Below are 22,140 nucleotides of genomic sequence, written 5' to 3'. Positions count from 1 at the left end.
TTAGTAACTCATACTGTAGAATACAGAGTAGTTATCTGTGCATGTATTACATGCAGTTTTAATCATTGCAGCTACTCTAATCACTCATATCGACGACAGTCTTCTTGGAATGCACATGTAATATTGCTATACTGAAATGGCATATTAAGTAATAACACAGAGCCGCTGTTGTTGAAATTATTGTTTCAAGTGTACTTACTGACCTTCAAAAATATTGATGAAGATAGGGACTACTTTTTGTAGTCAAGTCAGAGGACATTATGGGACCTGCCCCAGTATCTGACATGTACCTAACTGGCAGATATAAGTGGCTACATGAGGCTTTTAAAAAAAAAAAAAAAAAAAAAAAAAAAAAAAAAAAAAAAAAAAAAAAAAAGCTCTTGTAAAAAGTAAAAGGTATCTAGAAAATTGTAGTAACCAATTTGCTGCAAGTTTTAAACAAAAGATTTTTCTAAAAATCCAGAAAAATTAAATATTTTGTACAAAATTGACAGTGTCACACGTACTATCGATTTTTAGCCAGATAAAAATGTGTGTATTAATGTTTCCAGAAACATGTTACCTTTATGACAACCGATAATTTTTCACATAGGCTTAGTTGCATTTCAAACAAGCACATGTACTGTGTAACATGTTCTTATTCTTCAAGGACCAATCCAACGATATGCCATGTGAAACAATAGTCTCTCCAGGTGTTAGATTGTACCCAACACTAGTGGGCATGGGGAAGAGATAAAAATTATTGGGAGACCATTTTACCACTGTTTCACAGAAATGCTAGGGAACTCTTGTTTCAGCACTGTTTTGCTAGGTTTGCATGTGCCTGGATTTCAGGTGAGTGCAGAAATGCACCTGTACTGACAGAAATGATATAATTTCCCAGCAAAATTATAGGGTGAGATGGAAGGGTAACAAGTCCACTGTATTGCCTCCTATCTCCCCCCTCCCACCCTCCCACCCCCCCACCCCCCCACAACCCCCTTACACACACTCTCTCTCTCTCTCTCTCTCTCTCTCTCTCTCTCTCTCTCTCTCTCTCTGTGTGTGTGTGTGTGTGTGTGTGTGTGTGTGTGTGTGTGTGTGTGTGTGTGTGTGTGTGTGATAAATATTTTTGCAATGTGGTGGTGTGGATGTTGTGTTTGTGTTGTCAAGGGCATTTTGAAAGTGAAAGTGAAAAGAAGGGAGCAGCTCCAAGGAGACTGGCGAGCTTAACATCCCCACACCCTCATCTGACTGATGGATTAGCAGTCTCATTTGCCATTGTTCCATGAATCTTTGGAGAGATTTGAAATTTAACTGAAAACATTGACACAGTCTTAACCAAAGACTTCACACTCACTGTCTTCCTCTTGCCAAACCTTTATTTCACTACCAGATATCAGCCCAGCTATCTTAGCTGAGCATCACCAAACTAGAAAAAGTTAGTGATCCAAGTACCAAGGCATGTTGATGTTTTAATAGAATTTTTAACACAGTTCTAATTGAACTTACCTTGCAACATATGAGCTCTGCTGATGTATTTCTGATAACTTGATGAACAAAGGAAAGCTAATGATGGAAAAAGTCATGTATGGATTATGATCCATAACACATCCTATAGTTTTACTTTATGTTGGTTTCAGTACATAGGTAAAAACAATTTATATTTAAACATATTAGGATCTGAAATTCATAGTAACATATTCACTGATGATTTTAAAATTGAAAATAATAAGGAGAACTAACAGGGAACAGCATGGTTGATAAATGGTGTGTGCTCGGGGAGGGGGGGTGTAAGTTCTACCTAAGAAAAAAGTAATGTAGGTGGTATGATCTTTTTACGGAACATACTATGAAACATGTCCAAAAGTAAGTACCATTTTGGAAAAATATGTAAAAACTTTTTTCTAAAAAATAATTTTAATGGCCAAGAGCATTTTTTAAAATATTTTTCTACATAGTTGCCACCATTGTTCAGACATTTTTCATAGTGGGAAACCAATTTTTCTATGCACTCTTCATGAAAAGGTGCCACTAGTGAAGACAGCCACTGCTGAACAGCATTTTTTTGCACTGTCACCACAGTCATAGTGCCTGCCTCAAAAATCACTCTTCAAGTTCAAGAACAAGTCAGAAGGTGCAAAATTGGGGTTGTAATGCAGGTGGTAGAACTTCCCCCAACTGAATTGTTCAGTAAAGTTTTGAGTGACACCTGCAGAATGAGAATGTGCATTATCATGAAGCAACACAGGGCCTCAACTGAGCATTCCACGCCTTTTGTTTTGATTCTCTACAAGTTGATAATAAATTTCAGCTCCTTAACATTCTTTGTGTTGAATAACAGTATAACAGGATGCACATCACAGTTGACAGGCTCAGAGATTGTCTTAAATATTTTAAACAATTCGTAACAAATGTAGACACAACACAATTAGGCTGTAATGACTTCATTTGAAGGATGATGAACCAGAGAGATGAGTGCAAATGTGCAGAACTGCAGTGCTTTGGTGGTGGTACAACGAAATGATATTTACTTTCTGGATACACTGTGTAGTCTGATAATTTAATTTCTGTGGCAAAATTCAACAGCTGTGCTCTGTCTAGCGATTTCATTTGAACAGAACATAGAAGTGGAGGTAGGGGAGGAACCATCTACTGTTCACAAAACTATATTTCATAACATAACTGAAAGTAAAAATTACAGTTGAAATATCAGCAGTGAAGCTAGTTGTGAACAAAGTGGTTCTGATTGTTACAGGGCTGTACAGATTTTATAGTGCTGCAGTTGATAGTTTCTTACAAAATATGGAGAAAAAAAGATTAATAATATATGTAGGAAACATAAAGATAAAGGAATAATTTTTACTGGTGTTTCTATTATAGACGCCTTGAAATACACTAAAGATTATGAACACTTTAATTATATGCTGCTTAACTGTATCTTGTTAGATGGAGTTGGTGGGTCAGTTAGACCAACCAAAGCAGCTCTAGCTGTATGTTTCATAGCTACACCATTCTTGATGTAACTTTGTTGTATCTTGAGAAAGAGTGCTCTTGGTAAAGTCTGTATTTGTCATAGTAGTGAAATACAGTCAGAAGATATGAAATAAAGAATAAATAGAAGCCTGGATTACAGTGGGGCTTCTGTATACTAAGAAATTTGCAATAGCTTGTGTATTATTTGTGTGCTAATACTCTAACATAAAGATTAAACAGTGCTTAGGAAAGGCAGCCACTCACTTGCAGATGACTGTAGAAAAGATATTTGTTTTCATAACTTTGTAAACAGTATTAATTTATGAACATAACAATAAATGAATCATTATAGATCATTCTTTTCTTTCTAAGGTTAGATTTTGTTGCATCTTATAAATGTGTCTAACAATTTAAAGTAATTTTTGTATGTACTTTCCATCTTCAGAAGGCCAGTTGTTGCGTCAAGGAAACACAACATTCTTCTTGTTGATGTATACACAATAAATGTTAATATATGTTAGTCATAAGCTTTGTGCCATCTTTCAATGTTTCTTTCAAATGAACAGTATTTCTTCCACGAATTTTTCATTTTAAAGCATAAACTAATTTTCTGAACTGCAAATGAGAACATTTTTTATTCAAAGTATGAACAAAGTAGAAATGAAATATGAGGTCTTATTTTCAATTTCCTATGTAGGAGAGCAACTTGGGATTCCACAGTATCACTGTGGATAATGCTTATCAAATATCGATCCTTGTCATAGTTTTTACTTCTCTCTTTCTTTTTATTCTTCACCTTACTACAAGGTTTGATATCACTTTGGTATCATATTTGTGACTGAAACTTGCCTTTTATCTTATACAACAGGTCTGATGAGAGGCTATGGTACCAAAAAGCATAATAATATGAAGAACAGAAGAAAAGCAAAATTTGTGATCAAGCCCTAATATTTGATAAGTGCTAAGAAAACAGTCATTGATATCCAAAAGTATTTCTTGTTTTCAATGGTAACAATGTGGAGAAGATTCTAACAAAAGTGTGTTTTCCTCTTGACATCACCTGTTGGTTAAACCAACAAAAATTAAAGTGCACTCACTATTACTGAATTCTTTTCAGTAATAAAATTAAAATAATTTTATGTATATAATTCATGTTTGCACCATCAGCTGCTGTGTATGCATTTAGTATTCGAATGTTCGCTTTTAAACTCCTGTGTCATATATTTACATACATGTCATGCACTACACATGTTAATTAATTTCTAATGGAATGAGGTGGTTTAAACCATTTTAAACCCTCATCCTTGATGATGGCCCAAGACCAAAACCAGTAGAATTCGGTTAAAAATAAATAAATAAATAAAATAAACTGACAGTTCAAATATGCATTTTATACATTACTTAATGGCTGTTGGTAGTCACCTTCAAAAAATGTTTAAAATAAGTTTAACTGATGAAACTGTTAAATTATGAAAAGAGAGGATGGTTGGCCAGTAATAAGCTCCAGGAGGTGAAATTTCAAATACTGCCAATGCAGATACTCAAAAGTAGTGGGGAAAAGCTTTCCAAACTTTCAAAAGTTTTATATTTCTTCATTAGAGAGGAAGTAGGGGTTCAAGGGAAAAAGAGGGGCAAAGCACTCAGACCCCACATTGGGAGGGATCCAAATGTTGTAATAACATAATTTTTTTAATGTTCCATGTGGCCACAGTTGTCCATAGGGTAGAAAACCAAACTCTTACCTGGATTCAATCCCAGGTGGGGCAGTGATATTTTCTCATTCCAGCACGGCACCAAGTCCACTCAGCCTGCCATAAGTTAACAAATGAATACCAGTTTTCTTTCCCAAGGGTAAAAGGCAGCTGGGACCATGGGCCTGCCACCCTCCCCCTCCTAGTGCTATGGAAAAAAGGGCTGTACTCTATCTACACGCTAGGACAGTAGCCCGGTCATGGGCTGTATTCCACGTACTTTACTTTACCCATTTTATTAAGTGTTCCATAAGTTAATAGTATTTGGGTATAACTTAAGTGGGGCAATTGTCTCAGAAAGAAACATCTTTGACGTACTGATTACCTAAATTTAGACTACATATTCAGATGTCAATATGGAGGGCCTTTTCTTCTTTAGTGTAATTAACATACATTTCATTACTTTGCAGCAAGGCACAAAGGAAACAGCTGCACTACCACCCTCGGGGCAGGATGGCATGCAGACAACCACACCAACATCTACCCTCACAGATGGTACTAATATTCTTTATTTGGATAAAATTGTGAAATAAAATACTTGAGCATATGAAAAAAAAGTAGAAATATCTTGTACTGTAGCAGCCATTTATCACCCCATCAATAGGAAATCAGTAGGAGAAGTAAAACAGATGATAGTGTATAAAATATTAAAGTAATGACTTAACTAGCATTAGTTTTTATCTGATTTATCAGTATTTATTTATTAATTTTGCCTGCTCTTCTTGTAGTAAACAGTGCGCCAGAATGTGCAACATACTGGATATGTGTTTCATTTTCTGTCCATACCTCTGTCTGTTGGTCATTATCTATGTCATCCTGCCTGCTTGTAAATGTATGTCTGCCTGTGAGTGTTCATTGAATTCCACACAAACCTACAAATCCTGCACCACTTGATGTTTCTTTACATCTTTGAGCTACAATGTGCTATGTAAATTTTGCTTCATTTGCAGATGTACATTATTGACATGGAAGAAAGAAAAACTTCAAAAGTGCAAAATATGATTTCAGTATAACAGTTACTTTTCTGTTTATGATGGTTGTACATGACACTTTTGTGGGGGAGAAATCATGCATTGACCGACACTTTCTGAATCTAAAATAGTCACAAACAAAGAGATGCAAAATACTGTGGATCTGAAGCTACAGTCATTTGGTCATTTTCATTTATTACAGAGAATAAATAAATTCATCTGATAGGTGCTGTTCTTGAAATCATCCTAGATTAAAACTAATGTGATAAATGTCAGGACAAAAATATGTTAATGAAAAAAAGTGTTCTATATGATATAAAAAAAGAGATGTTATTTGACTTCACAAATAGAACTGAAGCAATGTGACAAGAATGACTACACAGACAAACAGATCACAGATCAGTTGGTTTGAACAAGAAAACTGTGTAATGTGTGGAAGATAGAACCTCTGTCACAGCATTTATCTGAGATTTCTGTCAATGACTTATATAATTGAGACAAAATGCCATTATAGTTCTGAAGTGATAAATATTTACAAGTACTTCAGTCTATATTTTATACACTGCAGCAGGTGTTCTATAACTCAGCATCTGGAAAGGGAGGAGCTTATATAACCATTAAATATGCTGGCAAATTAAGTTCACATGCATAAAACGCACAGTCAGAAGGTTGTGCATGTACTGGAACTCAGTTTTGGTTTTTACTACAACTGGAACTTAGAGCTGTATCACCCTTATTCCACCCTTCTAGTTAAGGAAACACAGGTTGCAAAAGTGGCATCCAATTGAAAGGCTTGCACCTGGTCACTGAACAACACAAAATTAATCAATTACCACTCTAATTGAAAATGAACTGCATTAAATTATAATAATTTTGCTTGAAAGAAGTTAGAGTGATAGGAAATGAAACATATCACCTCTGTACTGAAAATATGGTAACATCAAATGGATATGTGTGTACACAAAAGATTGTGATTCATGAAGTACATTGATAGTTGTTACTGCAGTTCCCATTGAGACCCTATGAAATGTGGGCATGTAAAGTAAAAGAATGTGAAGGCTGTTTTACAATATAAATCATACCAAAACATATAGTGAAGAAATTATTAGTGCTACATTACTGACATTGCACATCACCAAAATTATTGTACAGAAAGAAAGTTTATTTTATAAAAAAGTTTGACAAAGTGAACATGACAAAGTTGGACTACAAATTTAGGTTTTTCTGTTATTTGTTGGAAATATAAGAAATTTGCTGGTGCCGAAAGGCTGTACCTCTTTAATTACTGGCAGTTAGGATGCACATATTACCACATTAAGGAAAATAACAGTTAGAAGCAAAGAACTGGTCATAAATTCATATAAAATGGATTCTATTTAGATTCTCATATGCAGAAGAATACTTGCAGATTTCTCTTCCTAATAGTAAAAAAAGTAAATTACTTTGAATATCTGTAGCACGGAACAGAGATTACATAAAAAATAGATGCAAGTAAAAAAAAATAGAAAACTTAATTCAGAAGAACCAGGTTGCTTGAGAAACAAAAGGAAGGAACAAATGTAAAAGCTTGCAGGAATTCAAAATGAAAGAGAAAAATACAGATATTTCCAAAACTGTAAGTGTGGAAGAAGAATGAAATAATAATAAATTTGGTCATGTCCACTGCATGCATTCCATTCTAAATTTTTAACAAGATTCTGACCAGTTAATCTGCAGTTTCGGTACTTTTTGTCTTTATATTTGTCCTGAGTAAAAAAAAAAAAAAAAATTATCTTCTTCTGAAATGATAGGCTCTTCATTAAACATACAGGAAAATCACTCTCTCTCTCTAAAATCTAACAGCCTTATGAGAAGGATAGACTGCTACTCACTGTAAAGATGATGCATTGAGTTGCAGTCAGGTATGATGAAGAAACTGTTATATATGTTTTCAGCCAAAAACGTCTTAAGAAAAGAAAAAGATTCTGGCTGGAAATAGTGCTTGTGTGTGTGTGTGTGTGTATGTGTGTGTGTGTGTGTGTGTGTGTGTGTGTGTGTGTGTGTGTGTAAGGCTTTGGCCAGAAGTTGTATACAACAGTTTTACCATCATGCCTGTCTGCAACTCGGTGTGTCATCTTTACAATGAATAGCAATCTATCCTTTTCATAATATTGTTGACATTCCAACCTGGCATTTCCTTTGTTCAACTCTCTAAAATTTTAAATTTTATAATCATTTTATCCTGTAGGATAATTTTATTATTTAGTCTGCTGTCAGCTGACAGATTCATTATTTGTGGTTGTTCCTTTCATCTCATTGTAGCACATCTCAGTACGCTCATGAAGTTTTACTTTAATTTTACACAATGGCAAGAATTATGATAAATTGAATTTATAGCTCGTAACACAGAAGGAAAGGAAGGAAAATGTAGTTAAGGCTGTTAAAAGCTTTATTTTTGTGTTGTTCATTAATTATATTGTTTCCATAGGTAGCTAAATGTGCTATTTATTCTGAGAGGAAAACTAATAATGAAAGCAGATGCATTTTTCTGGACTCTCTATAAGCTTAATATTTAATTTTCACATCCAATAAATGCCACCAAAGTCTTCAACTATTCAGTATATTAATCACATATACTTTATGACACAGTAAATCCATTCTGGAGCTATACAAATACGTTTTGGACAAAATATAAGGAATAAGTAATGTTAGATTTCATTCTTTACATATTTAACATCGTATTTCTCTAGTAACCCTTATTTGTCTAATGCATGAATACCATTTGAAATCTATGAGTATTTGAATTTTTCTAAAATCAAACTTACTTTGTAGTATAAACTTTTTTCTTGGCTGTTCAGTGAATTATTCCATATGAGTCATTACCAGACCCTTATCTGTAATTACCATTACCACTGTTACCAAGCAAACAGGTCTCTCAAACTCACAGGAGAGAATACTATTTATTTATTTCTTGCAGTATTTCACCAAAAAATATATAAATGAATGGAGAGTTGGAAGGAAACACCATTGCCTAGAATTTTGACATTGTATTTTATTTCACATTATACAGATAATTTTAAGGACAACAAAAGAAGCAGCATGTATCTGTGAAAAAGTACTCCATTCAAAGATTGATTAGCAAGAGCTAATCACATGCAACCCTTTTACAGATAGGGGTAGGAGTAGAAGAAAAAAGAGAGATTTCTTTGGAACTATCAAGAGGCGCTTGGGTCGCTCAAAAACACGATCTAAGTCAGTGGATCCAGGTGAACGAGATGATTCACTGAATCGTGATGCATCAATAAATCGATCTATATCAGCAGATAGGGCTCGAGATCCATCTGCTCACTCAACTGGTAATTTACTTTCTCTTTATATAACATTTTAATAAGAGCTGTCGAAGCATGAAGGGCACATATCTCGGTGAGTTGCTATAATAGTTTATTAATTTGTGCTTAACCATGTTGATTGCATCATTGAATGAAATTTTTACACACTAATGTGTTGTGATTAACAATAATATGGACAAATTAGTCCTACATTTTGTACACTAGAGGCTCAAGAATCCAAAGGGTGCAATTTTTTCATGTTCTTTCATATCTTCTTTTATTTCTTTAGTAGACTGTTATTTAAGCTGAATATTTTATCTGCTTCCACCATAGGCTTGGTGCATTTATAGATGTAGACACTAGAGATTCTCTCAACTGAAAATCATATTCAGTTGAAGATATTTGCAGTGAATAATCTTAACTGTTTTCTCAGTTAATGGCGAATCTTCAGACTTGGACAGATAGGAAATCATAGAAGTGTATTTTGAGGAAAGATTGGTCATGACTTGTCTCATTTCTTCATCACTCATTCTTTCATTTTTGCATCAGACTAGACGATATTAGTGTCTAATTTCATATTTCCTTAGTTGAATAAGAAAATTTTGGACACAGAGTAAAGGAAAGGAGAACACTGGGGAAACAAAGTAAGAAGATGAGGAAAGCGTAAAATGGGGACCGAGACATTGGAAGGGTAAGGGAAACAAGGAAGGCACCTAAGAATAAAAATGAACCACAGTAAAGAGCACTTGCTGTAGAAATCTCACTTTTGGGAGAACTAATTTATGTCTTTAAGGCTATGGGATAGTTCAACAATGGCACTTAAGAATTTCGAGGGCTCATATCATCATCTTTTTCCCATGACACTCATTCTTGTTTTCAGCACTGTTATTCATGCTTTGCCTCCTTTCTGTCTTCATGTCATTTTGGATTTGCTTGGATGTGACTGTTCCATCTACTCTGCTACAGATTAACTCTTTCCATCCCAGTCGTAATACACCTATGTTGGCCAGGATGAAGATGAGGATGTTGTTCAGTCTTCTTCAAAAAGTCATGACATATTGCCTTTTCTCCTGTATCATTTCCTTATTTTATATTCAAGATACTGTGACACTTTAATGTTTCAAGATTCATACCTGTAGTGCTGTAAAATTATTAATTTTGGTCAATGTGACTTCATTTTGAGCTTCTGCATAGGGGGAAGGAGTAATAAATGGCTGAATGAAGTAGTGGTTTGTAGTGCAGTTTAAGTTTAGTTATGGCAGTGGCAGCAAAGTGAGTGGCAGTGGCAGAAAAATGAGTGGTTTTATTTGTCAAATACTGTTACAATTTTTTTTTTTTTTTTTTTTTTACTTTCTCAGGAAGTATATCTAATAAAGTGGCATCTTATAGACATATAAGAAATTCTTCATGTTCAAGGCATTGATAAGTATTTCTTCATGTGAGTCCCCAAAACTATCACCAGTATTTCATTAAATCATGGTTTTATTCCTTCTTTAGAGCAAATTCATGATGGAAACTCAAATTATTCTTAGCTCTCTGTTTGAAAATAATATACACATGATTCTCATTGAGAAGATAACACCCAAAAGCCCACATGTACTCTGCCTAAACGTGTCCCAACAGTGCTGGACAATGATCACATGATTCCAGTTTCAATTAAACGTGAGTAATCACTGCAGCACCTATTAACCAATAGTTTCCTCTTACCCAAATATTCATGCAGGACACTAAATAACCATTTAGTAGAGTTACTTAAACATCTTTGTGGACTCTTTACCTCGGTTACCATGTAACATACTGTCATTGATTTTGTGACCTCTATTTGTTGCTCTTATTGGATGTGTGGAATACTTGGTCAAATGTAGACTGTTTTGTGCCAGTGGAATCTAATGAATCATTTGTGAACTATAGCATTGTCCCTCTATACCTTTTCCAGAATTTTTACATATCTTTGGTGATTTTTCCATACTATTAGCATTTCCTTTCACTGTTTGTAATTCATTTTTCTCTATTTCCGCAAAGGAACACAATTATTTGCTTTTGTATGCTTTGAGATAGAATGGAACATGGTTGAAATATAGCCTCATATTAATGTTGCTCATTTATCATATGCCACATGTGACACACAATTACTGAAACACTGTCCTAGCATACAACATGTGAGCATTTGGCTCTTAATTGCATTCCACTTCTCACAAATTTGTGCTTGTATACAGCTGAATCATAACAATATGCACTTAATTTTTTCTCATTTTGAGAACTATCACGTGCTACAAGCATTGTTTAAGGCTAAATCCACCTGAATTTTCATGTTCACTAAAGCATCCAAGCATATTTTTGAACAGTGCTCACAAAAATCTTGAAACAAGCTTTCCTTGCACATGTTTGCATGAACTAGCAATATCATAATAGAAATTTTAAGAATTCAGTACAAAATTTTCATACAATAAAAACAGTATTGTCAAAGACATGGGGATGTGGATGAAAACAGCATTAAATGGTGTCTATTATAAAATATTCACAATCTAAATTATATATAAAACTCTGGTATATATTACTGTTATTCGAATGTATTTGTTTATAAGTATGTCTGAAGTTGAACCAACAGGTCGTTTCAACTTTTCAGAGCAAAGCAAGATGCAGTGTTCATGCCTCTGCAGTCATTTAAATTTATGTTTTAAACTGATTTCATCATGAGTATTTAATGGCAAATTTTATGTTTATTTCAAGTTCCATAAGTGAACAGATTCCCGGATACAGACTAAATCAGTTTTCACAAATTGTTGTTTAGTACATTAGTACATAAAAATTATCGCAGTTCAATGTGGAAGATACTATATATTAGTTCACTAGGAATATACAAAAACATAAATTTGAATTTAGAAAGGTATACATGTAAATAATACTGATGTGGCACGTAGTCTGATGGATCCTCAGACAGATGTTGCAAAGATTAACACCATATTGATAGCTAGATGGTTAGGAACATTTTCAGATGGATGGGATTGAAACATCCGATGTGTTTCACATTCGTAAGCTATTTCTTAAGGGCATCATTGCAAGTAGGACACATTTGAAAAGCAGCTGTATGGTATTGTATTGTACTTATTTGTCCTGTTGCCTACAAAAGCATCTTTTGCATAAGACATTGGACAAGTCAAGTTACAAGTACACTTCTGAAAGTGATTTATAGGCATACTTATTTAAGGTTACAATAAAACATTTTATATATTAACTATTAATAAAATACATTCTATGAATATAAATGTTCTTCAATGGAGTAAAAGCACTGATGCTGTAAATAAGACTTTAGAGATTGTCCAGGCATTTTGACCTCAGTAATAGCTTTTATGTTTTCAGCAAATTTGTTATAAAGTTTAACTCTAATTTTGAAAGTACCTTTTTTTAAAGTGATCATATGTATCACCGTTTTCTTGCAGTCTGCAGTCATAATCTATTACATTTATTTTAAAAATATATAAAGTATTCCATAATGTATACACATGGTAATGGAGGAATACCAGATATCTTAAACAGAGGTTAGCGAAACTCTCTAGGTTTGCATCCAAACTAGATTCTAATGGCCCTTTTTTGTAGTTTGAAATTGCTATTCGCTACTTTAGAGTTTCCCCAAAAGGTGACTCCATATTTGAGGCAAGAATGGAAGCTGGCATGATATGCATTAAATTACAGTACTGTTTTCTCACTGCAGCACGATTTTAGTGAGCAAAGAAGGTAACATACATTGCTCAGTTCTGCATTGAGATATTCAGTATGCTTATTCCATTTTACACTGCTTTGCAACCAAAGTCCTAGGAATTTTGTTTCAGTACTGTTACTAACTAATTAGTCATTGATAGAGGCCAATGGGTTACATGTGTCATTGTATAGTTTTTCATATAACAAACTTTGAAACTTTTCTAGCAGTTCTTCAAAACAAAATTGATTCACAGTATAAATTTTTAAACGAGAATTTATTTCATTAAACAGGCAAACCTGTTTACTCAGTGACACAGGATTAAATGTTTCAGTTAACAACTTACCAAAATTTCCTTTTTCAATTATAGCTGCTTTTTACCAATGTAAGTAGTGTAAAGATAAAATGCGAGGCTTGTAATATTATTTAATGTATATTCCTTAATATACAATGTCAAATTATGCAAGCAGTAGTTATTTAATGCACCATATGTAGTTCCTTGATGAGGATGTTTTTGAATGATTATAATGCATGCCCTCAAAGAGATGTATTACCTGTTTGTTATAGGTTGTAGTATTGTGTTCCAGTACTTGTCTATGTTTCTGTTGCATGCAGTATTTCTGTAATGTTATCTGAGCTACAGCTTGTAAGCATGAAGACCTTCAAATGATAGGTGGAGCTGAGACTAAGCTCAGCTAATAAAGGTGGAAATACTAGTTTTAAGAATGGGTTCAAGAGCTCGGTGAGGGTTTGTGTTTGGTGAAGTAGGCAAGGAGGAAACAGGAGACATGGAATGCGAGGGAGGGAGAGAGGGTTGAGGAAGCATTGCTGGCAGCTGAAAGGCAGAGGCAGCAGGTGCACAGTATAGGAATGTGGGAGGCAGCAGCAGCAGCAGCAGGGATGTGGGATATGCATGTGGGAAGCAGAAGCAGCGGGGACACAGGATAGGAATCTGGACTGGGATGGCATAGATTGTGAAACAACTATTGAAATCAAGCATTTTGTGTTCAAAAACATTTTCTGCCTCTGGGTAGTCAACCCTGCTCTTGCCCACAGTTTGAAAGTGGCCACTCATTCAGATGGACGGCTAGCCAGTGGTCATCATAAAATGCAGGTGTTGTTAATGGTTAGCTGACTTGATATGGACACTGGTTTGGATGGAGCCATCAGAGAGGTGGAGGTCAATGTCCAGGTGGGGGCCACATTGGGCCGAGGAGGACCAGGTGAAGCAGATCGAAGAGAAGGTATTGAGGCTGTGGAGGAATGTTGGTAGGATGTTTTGACCCTGAATCCATATCATTGTGATATCATCAATGAACGTGAACCAGGCAAGAGGTTTCAAATTTTAGATGGCTAAATAGATTTCCTCTAGATGACCCATAAACAGGTTGACATAGGATGGCACCATTAAACTCCATGTTTCATTCAGGTGTTCATTGGTATATTCAGGATCTGGACTGCGGACGCAGACACCCTATCTTGATTCCTCTCTCATCCATTTCACTTCCTCAGTACAATATGTTCACTACTTGGACATTGACCTCCACTTCTCTGATGGCCCCATCCAAACTTCTGTCTCTATCAAGCCCACTAACCACGAACAGTACCATCCCTTCCACTCTAAAAGTCACTCTTTTATAGTCTGGTACATGCAGCAATGAAAATTCCCCTTGCCAAATGTGCTAATGCTCTCACAAAGGCCTTTTCTGGCAGGCACTATCCCCCAAACTCAGTCCACAGACAGTTTTATTATGCCATATCCACCAACACCTCTAATCTAATGACAATTCCAAAGAACCAGCTTTAAAGTAGCACTCTCCTCATTATTCATTATCAGCCCATATTGGATAAACTGAACCAGAGCCTTTGCCAAGGCTTATCATCATGCCCAGGAATGAGCAATATCCTACCCAAAATCATTCCCACCCCTCCCAATATGGTAACCTGCTGTCCACCCAATCTTTGCAATATCCTAGTCCATCCTTATACCACACCCTCCTCCATCCTGTTGCCACTTGGCTCATACATCTCTGGAAGACTCAGATGCAAGACCTGTGAGATAGGACACAGTCTGATACATCGAGGTCACCCAGCATACCCTACTCTAGTCCCAATATAAGATTATTATAGCCTGTCAGAGGCAGGACCATGTGTAAAAGCAATTATGTCACATGCCAGCTCTGCTGTAATTTCTGCACAACATTTTACACCTGTATTAATGGCCACTGTCAAACTGTGGCCATGAGCAAAATTGATCACCCAGTGGCAGAATATGCTACTGAGCACAACATGCTCATGCCATCTGGAACCCATCCCCCCTCCCCCACCCCCCACCCCCGCAGCTTCTGTGAATTACGTTGATAGGAGTTCTCCGTGTACTACATCCTTCAATCCTGTAATCCTCCTGTAGCTTCTGTCCCACACCCACCCTGTCCAGGACCCCAACTTCACTCACCCTGCACCCACACCTTCTTCCATCTTCCCTTCCTCTGTCCTATCTCAGTCTCGCAGTCCACTGCTCCATGTCATCATGCACTGCACTCAAATCCCCCCTGCCTGCAGCCAGAACGATTTCACTGGTGCTGTTGCTGCAGCCGTATCTGTGCATCTGCTGCCTCTGCCTTTTAGCCATCAGATACCTTTCCGTAAACCACCATAACCCCACCCCTGCTTTCTTCACCCCATAATTCACTAAAATACAAAATCAGTTGACAGAACACAATCTGATACATCAAAGACTTGTCAATTTGGTAATGGGTGGAAGAGGGAGGGGGGGGGGGGGGGGGCAGGAAGGAGAATCACAGGGTGAAACCACAGTTTGACTACAGTGAGCAAGTTAAAATGGACGTAGGTTGCAATAACTATGCAAAGATAAAGAGTCTTCCAAGATAAGGACATCAAACAAACCTTCAGATTGAAGATCTCAACAACAGCTCTCGGTATGACAGATAATACTTGGTGATATGACATGAGTCAAAATAGTCATTAGAGATTTGTGTATGATGAACTGCTTCTGTGCACTGTATTAATAATGAAATATCATAAAATTAAAAAGTGACAGAATTGATTATGTTTAGGAGGCAAACTATAAGTTCTGCCAATGTACAGATATAAAAGTAGAAAATAAAAACTGTCCTAGCTTTTGGACCTGTTAGTTCCTTCCTCAGAGGGCATAGCCTTGGAAGAAGGAATGAGCAGGGACCCAGACCCCAGGTTGAAAAGGACCCACCTGTTGTGAGGATAAGTATTTGTCTTTACAAAAGTAAAAACGAGATATTGTTTTCCAAGCAATTCGTGTCTGCCAAAGCTTTGTTCACCCTACTTGAATTCCAGTTCGAGTAATGGTCCTTGTATGGCCTTTCTTCGAGACCATCACGTGAAACCAATATAATCTGTTATCAGCCTCTTCTTCCGTAGTCAACTGACTCTTCGCATTCACCTTACTTAGCTTCTCATGAATTAACCTTGTGTAGTCTCATACAAACAGCATGGAGGATGTTTTCCCATGCATCCTATTTGATTCCATGCCACAGCATTTAGAGGACCTAATTGTGGAGCTCTAATATAATCCTGACTTCTTAAAGTTAGAATTCCTGTTCAGTTATGTAATTGTAATTATTGGTGTACTGATGCATACCTAATCTGTCATGTAAATTTCATATCAGTCACTTGAACCCAACCAACATGCTGTAGCACTTTTCACAGTTGTTAATTTAGTCAGTTGTCACTTCCAAACTTTTTGAGGGGGAGTAAGTCAGGCTCTTAGGCTGAGAGAAAAATTGTTTGCAGGTGCAAATTTCTTGTGTAAGGCATTTCACATTCTGTTGTTTCACAGATAATCAGTAGCTTACACTTTCTTGATGCAAGAGGCAATTTATAGATTAATATGAATTATTTTAAATACTAATCCATTTGTCTATATCTTCATCAGATGAATTTGTGTGAAACAGAGCTCATAATAAAAAAGAAAATCTCACCTAAGTGTGACATATACATAAAAGTGGGCCTGTGAAGATTTTCATATCATTGGCTGGAAATAAATTTTAAAAAATCCAGCAGTGTGTCCATTAAAATAGTTTGCATGTGTAAAAACAACCAATTATACTTATTGTTATTAATTTCTGCTCAGAAGTTGTAGTTTTTCTTAATTTCTGTGTTCTAAATTATTAACCCACAAGTACTATGTAGCATTTTTAATGAAATAGTCAAAGAGCTAACTCCCACTTTGTGAAGTATGGTTTAGTATTGCATTGTTAATTAAAATTACAATATCTGAGATACAAACATGTTTGGTTTGCATTTGACTAATTTGAGTGATAACTAATTGAAGTTTTGTTTCTTTTTTTCTTTGCGGAACGTGATGTCTCATCCTATGCAACAAATAAACTGGTAAGCAACAGTAATATATAAATATTTTTTCCTGTAATATTTAACTTTACAGAGCAACTGAGAGCAGTGTTCATTGTTATTGCAATATAATTTACTAATCACTAATGTTGAAATTGTGGTTATAAAATTTGTGATTTGTGTAAAACACACACACACACACACTACATTATTTTCCAAGAACGTCATTTTTTGTTTCATCCAGGCTATAAACGAAGTTTTTGAAGCTTTACTACACTCCAAATGTTGAAGAGCAAGGCATTTCTTGATTGCGGAAGTGACAGTCACTGTTCATGAGCTCAGATCTATTAAGATGATCATCTAAAAGTTTTGTTATTCTTTCCTGGACTTTCCATTGTTTGATTAAGCCAAAGCTATTTCTTAAATGAACTGTGTGAATGGCAATGTGCTTGATGTCCATTATCATGAACAAGACAATTTGATTTGTTTCCCTCAACAATGTGTCTGAGTGGTGCGACAGCCATACTTCCTGTGAAGATAATGTTAATTTGAACTTTCATGGTGAATCTGAATGTCCCTACAATAATGGTTGTTGTTTAGATTCCACATCATCAAAAAATATTTTTTAAAGATTGGATACTTTATCATAGCTTATGATGTAAGGAAAATTGTCTCTCCATTCCCCTAGTATTGGTCCAAAAAGGGCTGTGCAGATTGCATTTCATCAGATTTGTGACCTTCTATCAATATTTCTCTTGCACAAGACTTCCAATAATTTAGGTTTTCAGTATCATTTCGGTGTAGTGCTGTTTGTAGCACATCTATTCCTAAATGTATACTATGCAAGCCACTTTATGGCATATGGCAGGGGTACTCTGTGAACCATCTATGATTTCCCTCCTATGCAAATAATGAGTGTTGCCTATGAAAATATCACATCATGTTCATTAATTATGGAGAGACTGTCTTATAGCACCTATTCATTCACAAACCCAAAGAAGTCCTCTGCTGATTTGTTAGAGTACTCATCCATTTCCTAATAATGCATATTTGTATATAACTACTAAATATGCCGAACCACCATCAACATGACAGTTAACAAATTTCATCTGAATTTTTATTGAGGAATGAAAACACTGATCACTATAATACACAAGTACCATAATTCTTTATTCACCTACTTTAATCTGATAACACACAATGAGATAGTCACTATGGTAGTAAGAACTGTGTATACCTGGGCACTACTGTCTGCATATGCTACTGCACATAAGAAGATTGACGAACATGCATGGTTATATTTTCTTTGGAATGTGCCCTTACTACTGGCACTCAACTCATTAATTGTAATTTTCATTGAAATGTTACAAAAAATGAAATATCTCTGGAAAATAATAATATTTTTTACATTTAATTTCGCCTATCTTGTGATGAATACAACTGCTGAACATTGAAAATCTTAAGTCAGCACCTCCACTACAATCCCCCCTTCCTCCTCCCCCATCTCCCATGTTGCCCTCCTTCTTCACTCCTTCTCCCTCTTTGTCTCCCTTTCTCCTTCCCTTTTCTCCCCCCTTTTGTCCCTTTTCTCCACACTTTGGTTCCTCTTCTCCCCTCCCCCTCATCCCTCTTCTCCACCCTCATCCCTCTACTCCTCCCTCATCACTCTAATCCACTCCCCTTGTCCCACTTCTCCCCCACTCTTCCCTCTCCCCACCATCCCTCTTCTCCCCCCCGGTCCCCCCCCCGTCCCTCTTCCCCCCCCCCTTGTCCCTCTCCCTCCCCTTCTCTCTCTTCTCTCCCACCTTGCCCTCCATCTTCCAGCCTTGTCTTCCTGCCTTGTGCCTCTTCCTCCTGCTTTGTCACTCTTGTTCCTGCCTCTCCAATTCTCCCCCCCCCCCCCCCCTGTATCTCTTTTCCCTTTTATCCTCCTCCTTTCCTCCCAAATCTTTTTTCTTTCCCTCCAAATCTCTTCTTTCCCCTATCTCTCCTTTCTCTCTCTCCCCAAAATTGCTGTCTTGGTCCCACCTGTTCCCTCCCCCATCCCTTTCTTTTTACTTCTCTCTCTTTTTTCCCCATTCTTTCTCTTCCCCCCCCTTCTCCCCCCTCTTATGCCTTTTCTCTCTTTCCCTTCATCTTCCCCTCCCTCCTCCTCCTCCTTCTCCTTCTCCAACCTCTGCCTCTTCTTCCCCCTCCTGCCTTTTCTTTTCCATTCTTCCTCTCTTTCCTCTTCCTCCCTCTTTTCCCCATTCTCCCACTTTTCCCTCTTCTCTCACTTTTCCCCTACTCCCTCTTCTTCTTGTTCTTCTCACCTCCATGTGTGTATGTTCTTGACATCCAGATTTAGGTTTTCCATATTTCCTCCAAATTGTTTTAAGTGGATGCTGGGATGCTTCCTTTGAAAGGGCACCACTGATTTCCTTCCCAAATTTTAACACATGATCAGTCGCTAATGGCCTGGTCATTAATAGAACCATAACATCTAATCTTCCTTTCTTTTCTCTCTCTTCCCCTTCCCTCCTCTCCCTCCCCTCCCCACCTCCTCTCCCACCCTCCTGTCTCTCTGTCTCTTTCCTGTCTTTGATTTTCTCCTGTTGCCATAGAATTATGGTGGAGCAATAATTCCAAGAATCTGCAGTCCATAAACATTTATAAATACATTTATATGTTGGATAAATCACATAAAGGGAATCTGTGCATCTGTAAATAAAGTTGAAATTCATTGTGAAGTATAAAACTGTTAACATTTCTGTCTCCTAATGTCTGTATTATGTTATTAGGATATCTATCAGTGCCTGGACTGAGGGGTATCGATGGAAATTCTACAAGGTCAAGCCTAAGTGAAGCTTCTGGTGTTAGTGGTGCATCAACACGAACATACGTCAATGAAGCTTCAACGCTTGTGCTTGAAACTATTGAGAATGGAGTGAAAAAGTGCGTAGACAATCATATAACATTTTTCACAGCTGTTAATATTAACACCTTATTCCCATTAAGTTTCAGTGAGCAGTTATTGTAATTTCTCACAAGTGATGACTTACAGGCAGATGAGACATTTGACTCCAATTCTGTTTCCCAGCGCTCATTACCATCCGTACTAGTTTACATATTCCAAAATGCATGTTTCCACCTTTGCATTCTTTTATTTCATAATAGTTAATGGACAGTAGTACATATCATTCTTTTTGCAGATGATATTACTGTGTCAGATGAAAATGAGGAGCTACAGTTTTAATTTTACTAATACAAATCTTGTAGTACAAGCTTTATGGAAAACAGAAAGCTATGGAGCTGAGAAGAAAGGTTTTAAGCACGGAAAGCTCAGTCGATAAGAGCAGTATCCAAAAAGGCAACAGTATGGATGGAAGTCTTGGTCTGACACCCTGAAGTTAAAGAGAGCTAGTGTCTACTTGTATCTTGGGAGGAAGATTAACACAAGCCACCTCTTTCAAATACATCTCCATCTTAATCGTCAAGCCACAGTGCAATTTGTTGTAGAGAATGCATAGGCACCAGTATCATTTCTCCCCATCCTATTCCATACATGGATGTAATGTAGAAACAAAGATTGATAGTATGCTTTGTATAATCCTGATTCCCTATAACTTTGATATTGTGGCTCTTACACAAAATATATGTTGGAGGAAGTGATATGTTTGACTCATTTTGGAATGTGAAGTTTTGGATTTTTATAAGTAAGCTTCTCTGTAATGCATATATTTCTTGTAAAGTCTCCCCACTGCAGTTCAGTGAGCACTTTTTTGACATTTTTGTGCTGAATAATAATCCTGTAGAGATTGCAGAGCTCTTCTTTCAGAATTTTCTGTCTGTGCCCTCATTGAACAAGAATAGGTCAAATAAGGCTTTTGTGTGCAATCACTTCTTTGCATAAATTACACTTCCTTAGCTTTCATCCAATAGATCTGAATCTGGTATCTGCCTTCATCACAGCTAGATTTATGTGGACATCACAGCTAAAATCACTCTAGACAGGAACTCCTAAATACTTGAAGGTTGTGACTGATTCGAGTGGTTAATTGACAATGACATAGCTTAACAGTCTTAGATCTCATTATGTCTTTTTGTGCACTCCATTACAATTATATATGCTGAAGTTCAGCATTTTGTAACAAGGTTATAATGATGTTATCTTCCTGTACATAGACACATTGTCTGTAAACAGCCTCATAGGGCTATAGAATTTGCCTGAAATGTTGTTTATTGACATGAAGAACAGCAAGGTCATATCAAACTTCCTTGAGGTATGCCAAATGCTATCTTTGTTTCTGACAGTGCCTCTTCATAGGAATGACCTACTGAGTTGCCTTCACTAGGAAGTTTTCAAAATAACTATATTTGTACTTGAAACTATTGTTAATTATATAATTGAGAAGATGCAGAATTACGTGGACAGTATTTCATTTAGTATCTGAATGGAAAATCTTTTTAAAAGTGAATAAAAAGACCGGAGAAAAGAAATGCAGAAGAAGATGAATTGGTAGCTATGAGGTATAAAGCAGTGAAAGCAGCAGATGATCCAATAGGCAAAGAATCCAGCCCCAGTATAAATCCTTGGATAATTCATAAGGTATTGAATTTATTCAACAAAAAGAGAAAATATAAAAATCATATAACCAGACAAAAAGAAATAAAAATATTTTAAAATGTGACAGACAAAATGTGCAAAATGACCAAGCAGTTATGGCTAGATGACAAATGCAAAGATGTAAAAGCAAGCTTGACTATGGGAAAGAGATTATGCTGCTTGTAGGAAAGTTAATGAGACGTTTGGAGACAAAAGATGCAGCTGCACAAATATCAAGAGCTCAGCTGGGAAATGAACATGAAGACAGTGTAATGGAAATGAAAAGGAAGTGAAACAAAATGAGATGGGAGGTATGACACAGTGAGAAGAATTGGACATAGTGCTGCAATATCTAATGTGAAATAAGTCCCCTCTGCTAGAAAACATTACCTCAGAAGTATTGAGATTCTTGGGAGAGTCAACTATGACAGTACTATTCTATTTGGCAGGGGAGGTATATGGGATTGGTGAAATGTCCTCATATTTCAAGAAATACCATTTCTAAGAAAGGCAAGTGCTGACAGGG

General features: G+C 36.4%; 1 protein-coding gene across 1 annotated transcript in view; it reads left to right on the top strand.

The window, feature by feature from the left end:
• The window catches only part of LOC126335373 (phospholipid transfer protein C2CD2L), a 568,714-nt gene that overhangs the window by 503,007 nt on the left and 43,567 nt on the right, over nucleotides 1–22,140 (top strand). Inside the window, exons 12-14 of the mRNA XM_049998583.1 lie at nucleotides 5,117–5,201; nucleotides 8,827–9,012; nucleotides 19,810–19,963. Of these exons, the coding sequence (XP_049854540.1) occupies nucleotides 5,117–5,201; nucleotides 8,827–9,012; nucleotides 19,810–19,963 (425 nt within the window). The remainder of the gene's footprint in view (nucleotides 1–5,116; nucleotides 5,202–8,826; nucleotides 9,013–19,809; nucleotides 19,964–22,140) is intronic.

Source organism: Schistocerca gregaria, chromosome 2 (genome assembly GCF_023897955.1).
Source record: "Schistocerca gregaria isolate iqSchGreg1 chromosome 2, iqSchGreg1.2, whole genome shotgun sequence".
Taxonomy (NCBI): domain Eukaryota; kingdom Metazoa; phylum Arthropoda; class Insecta; order Orthoptera; family Acrididae; genus Schistocerca; species Schistocerca gregaria.
This window is presented reverse-complemented; position numbering and strand designations above follow the sequence as displayed.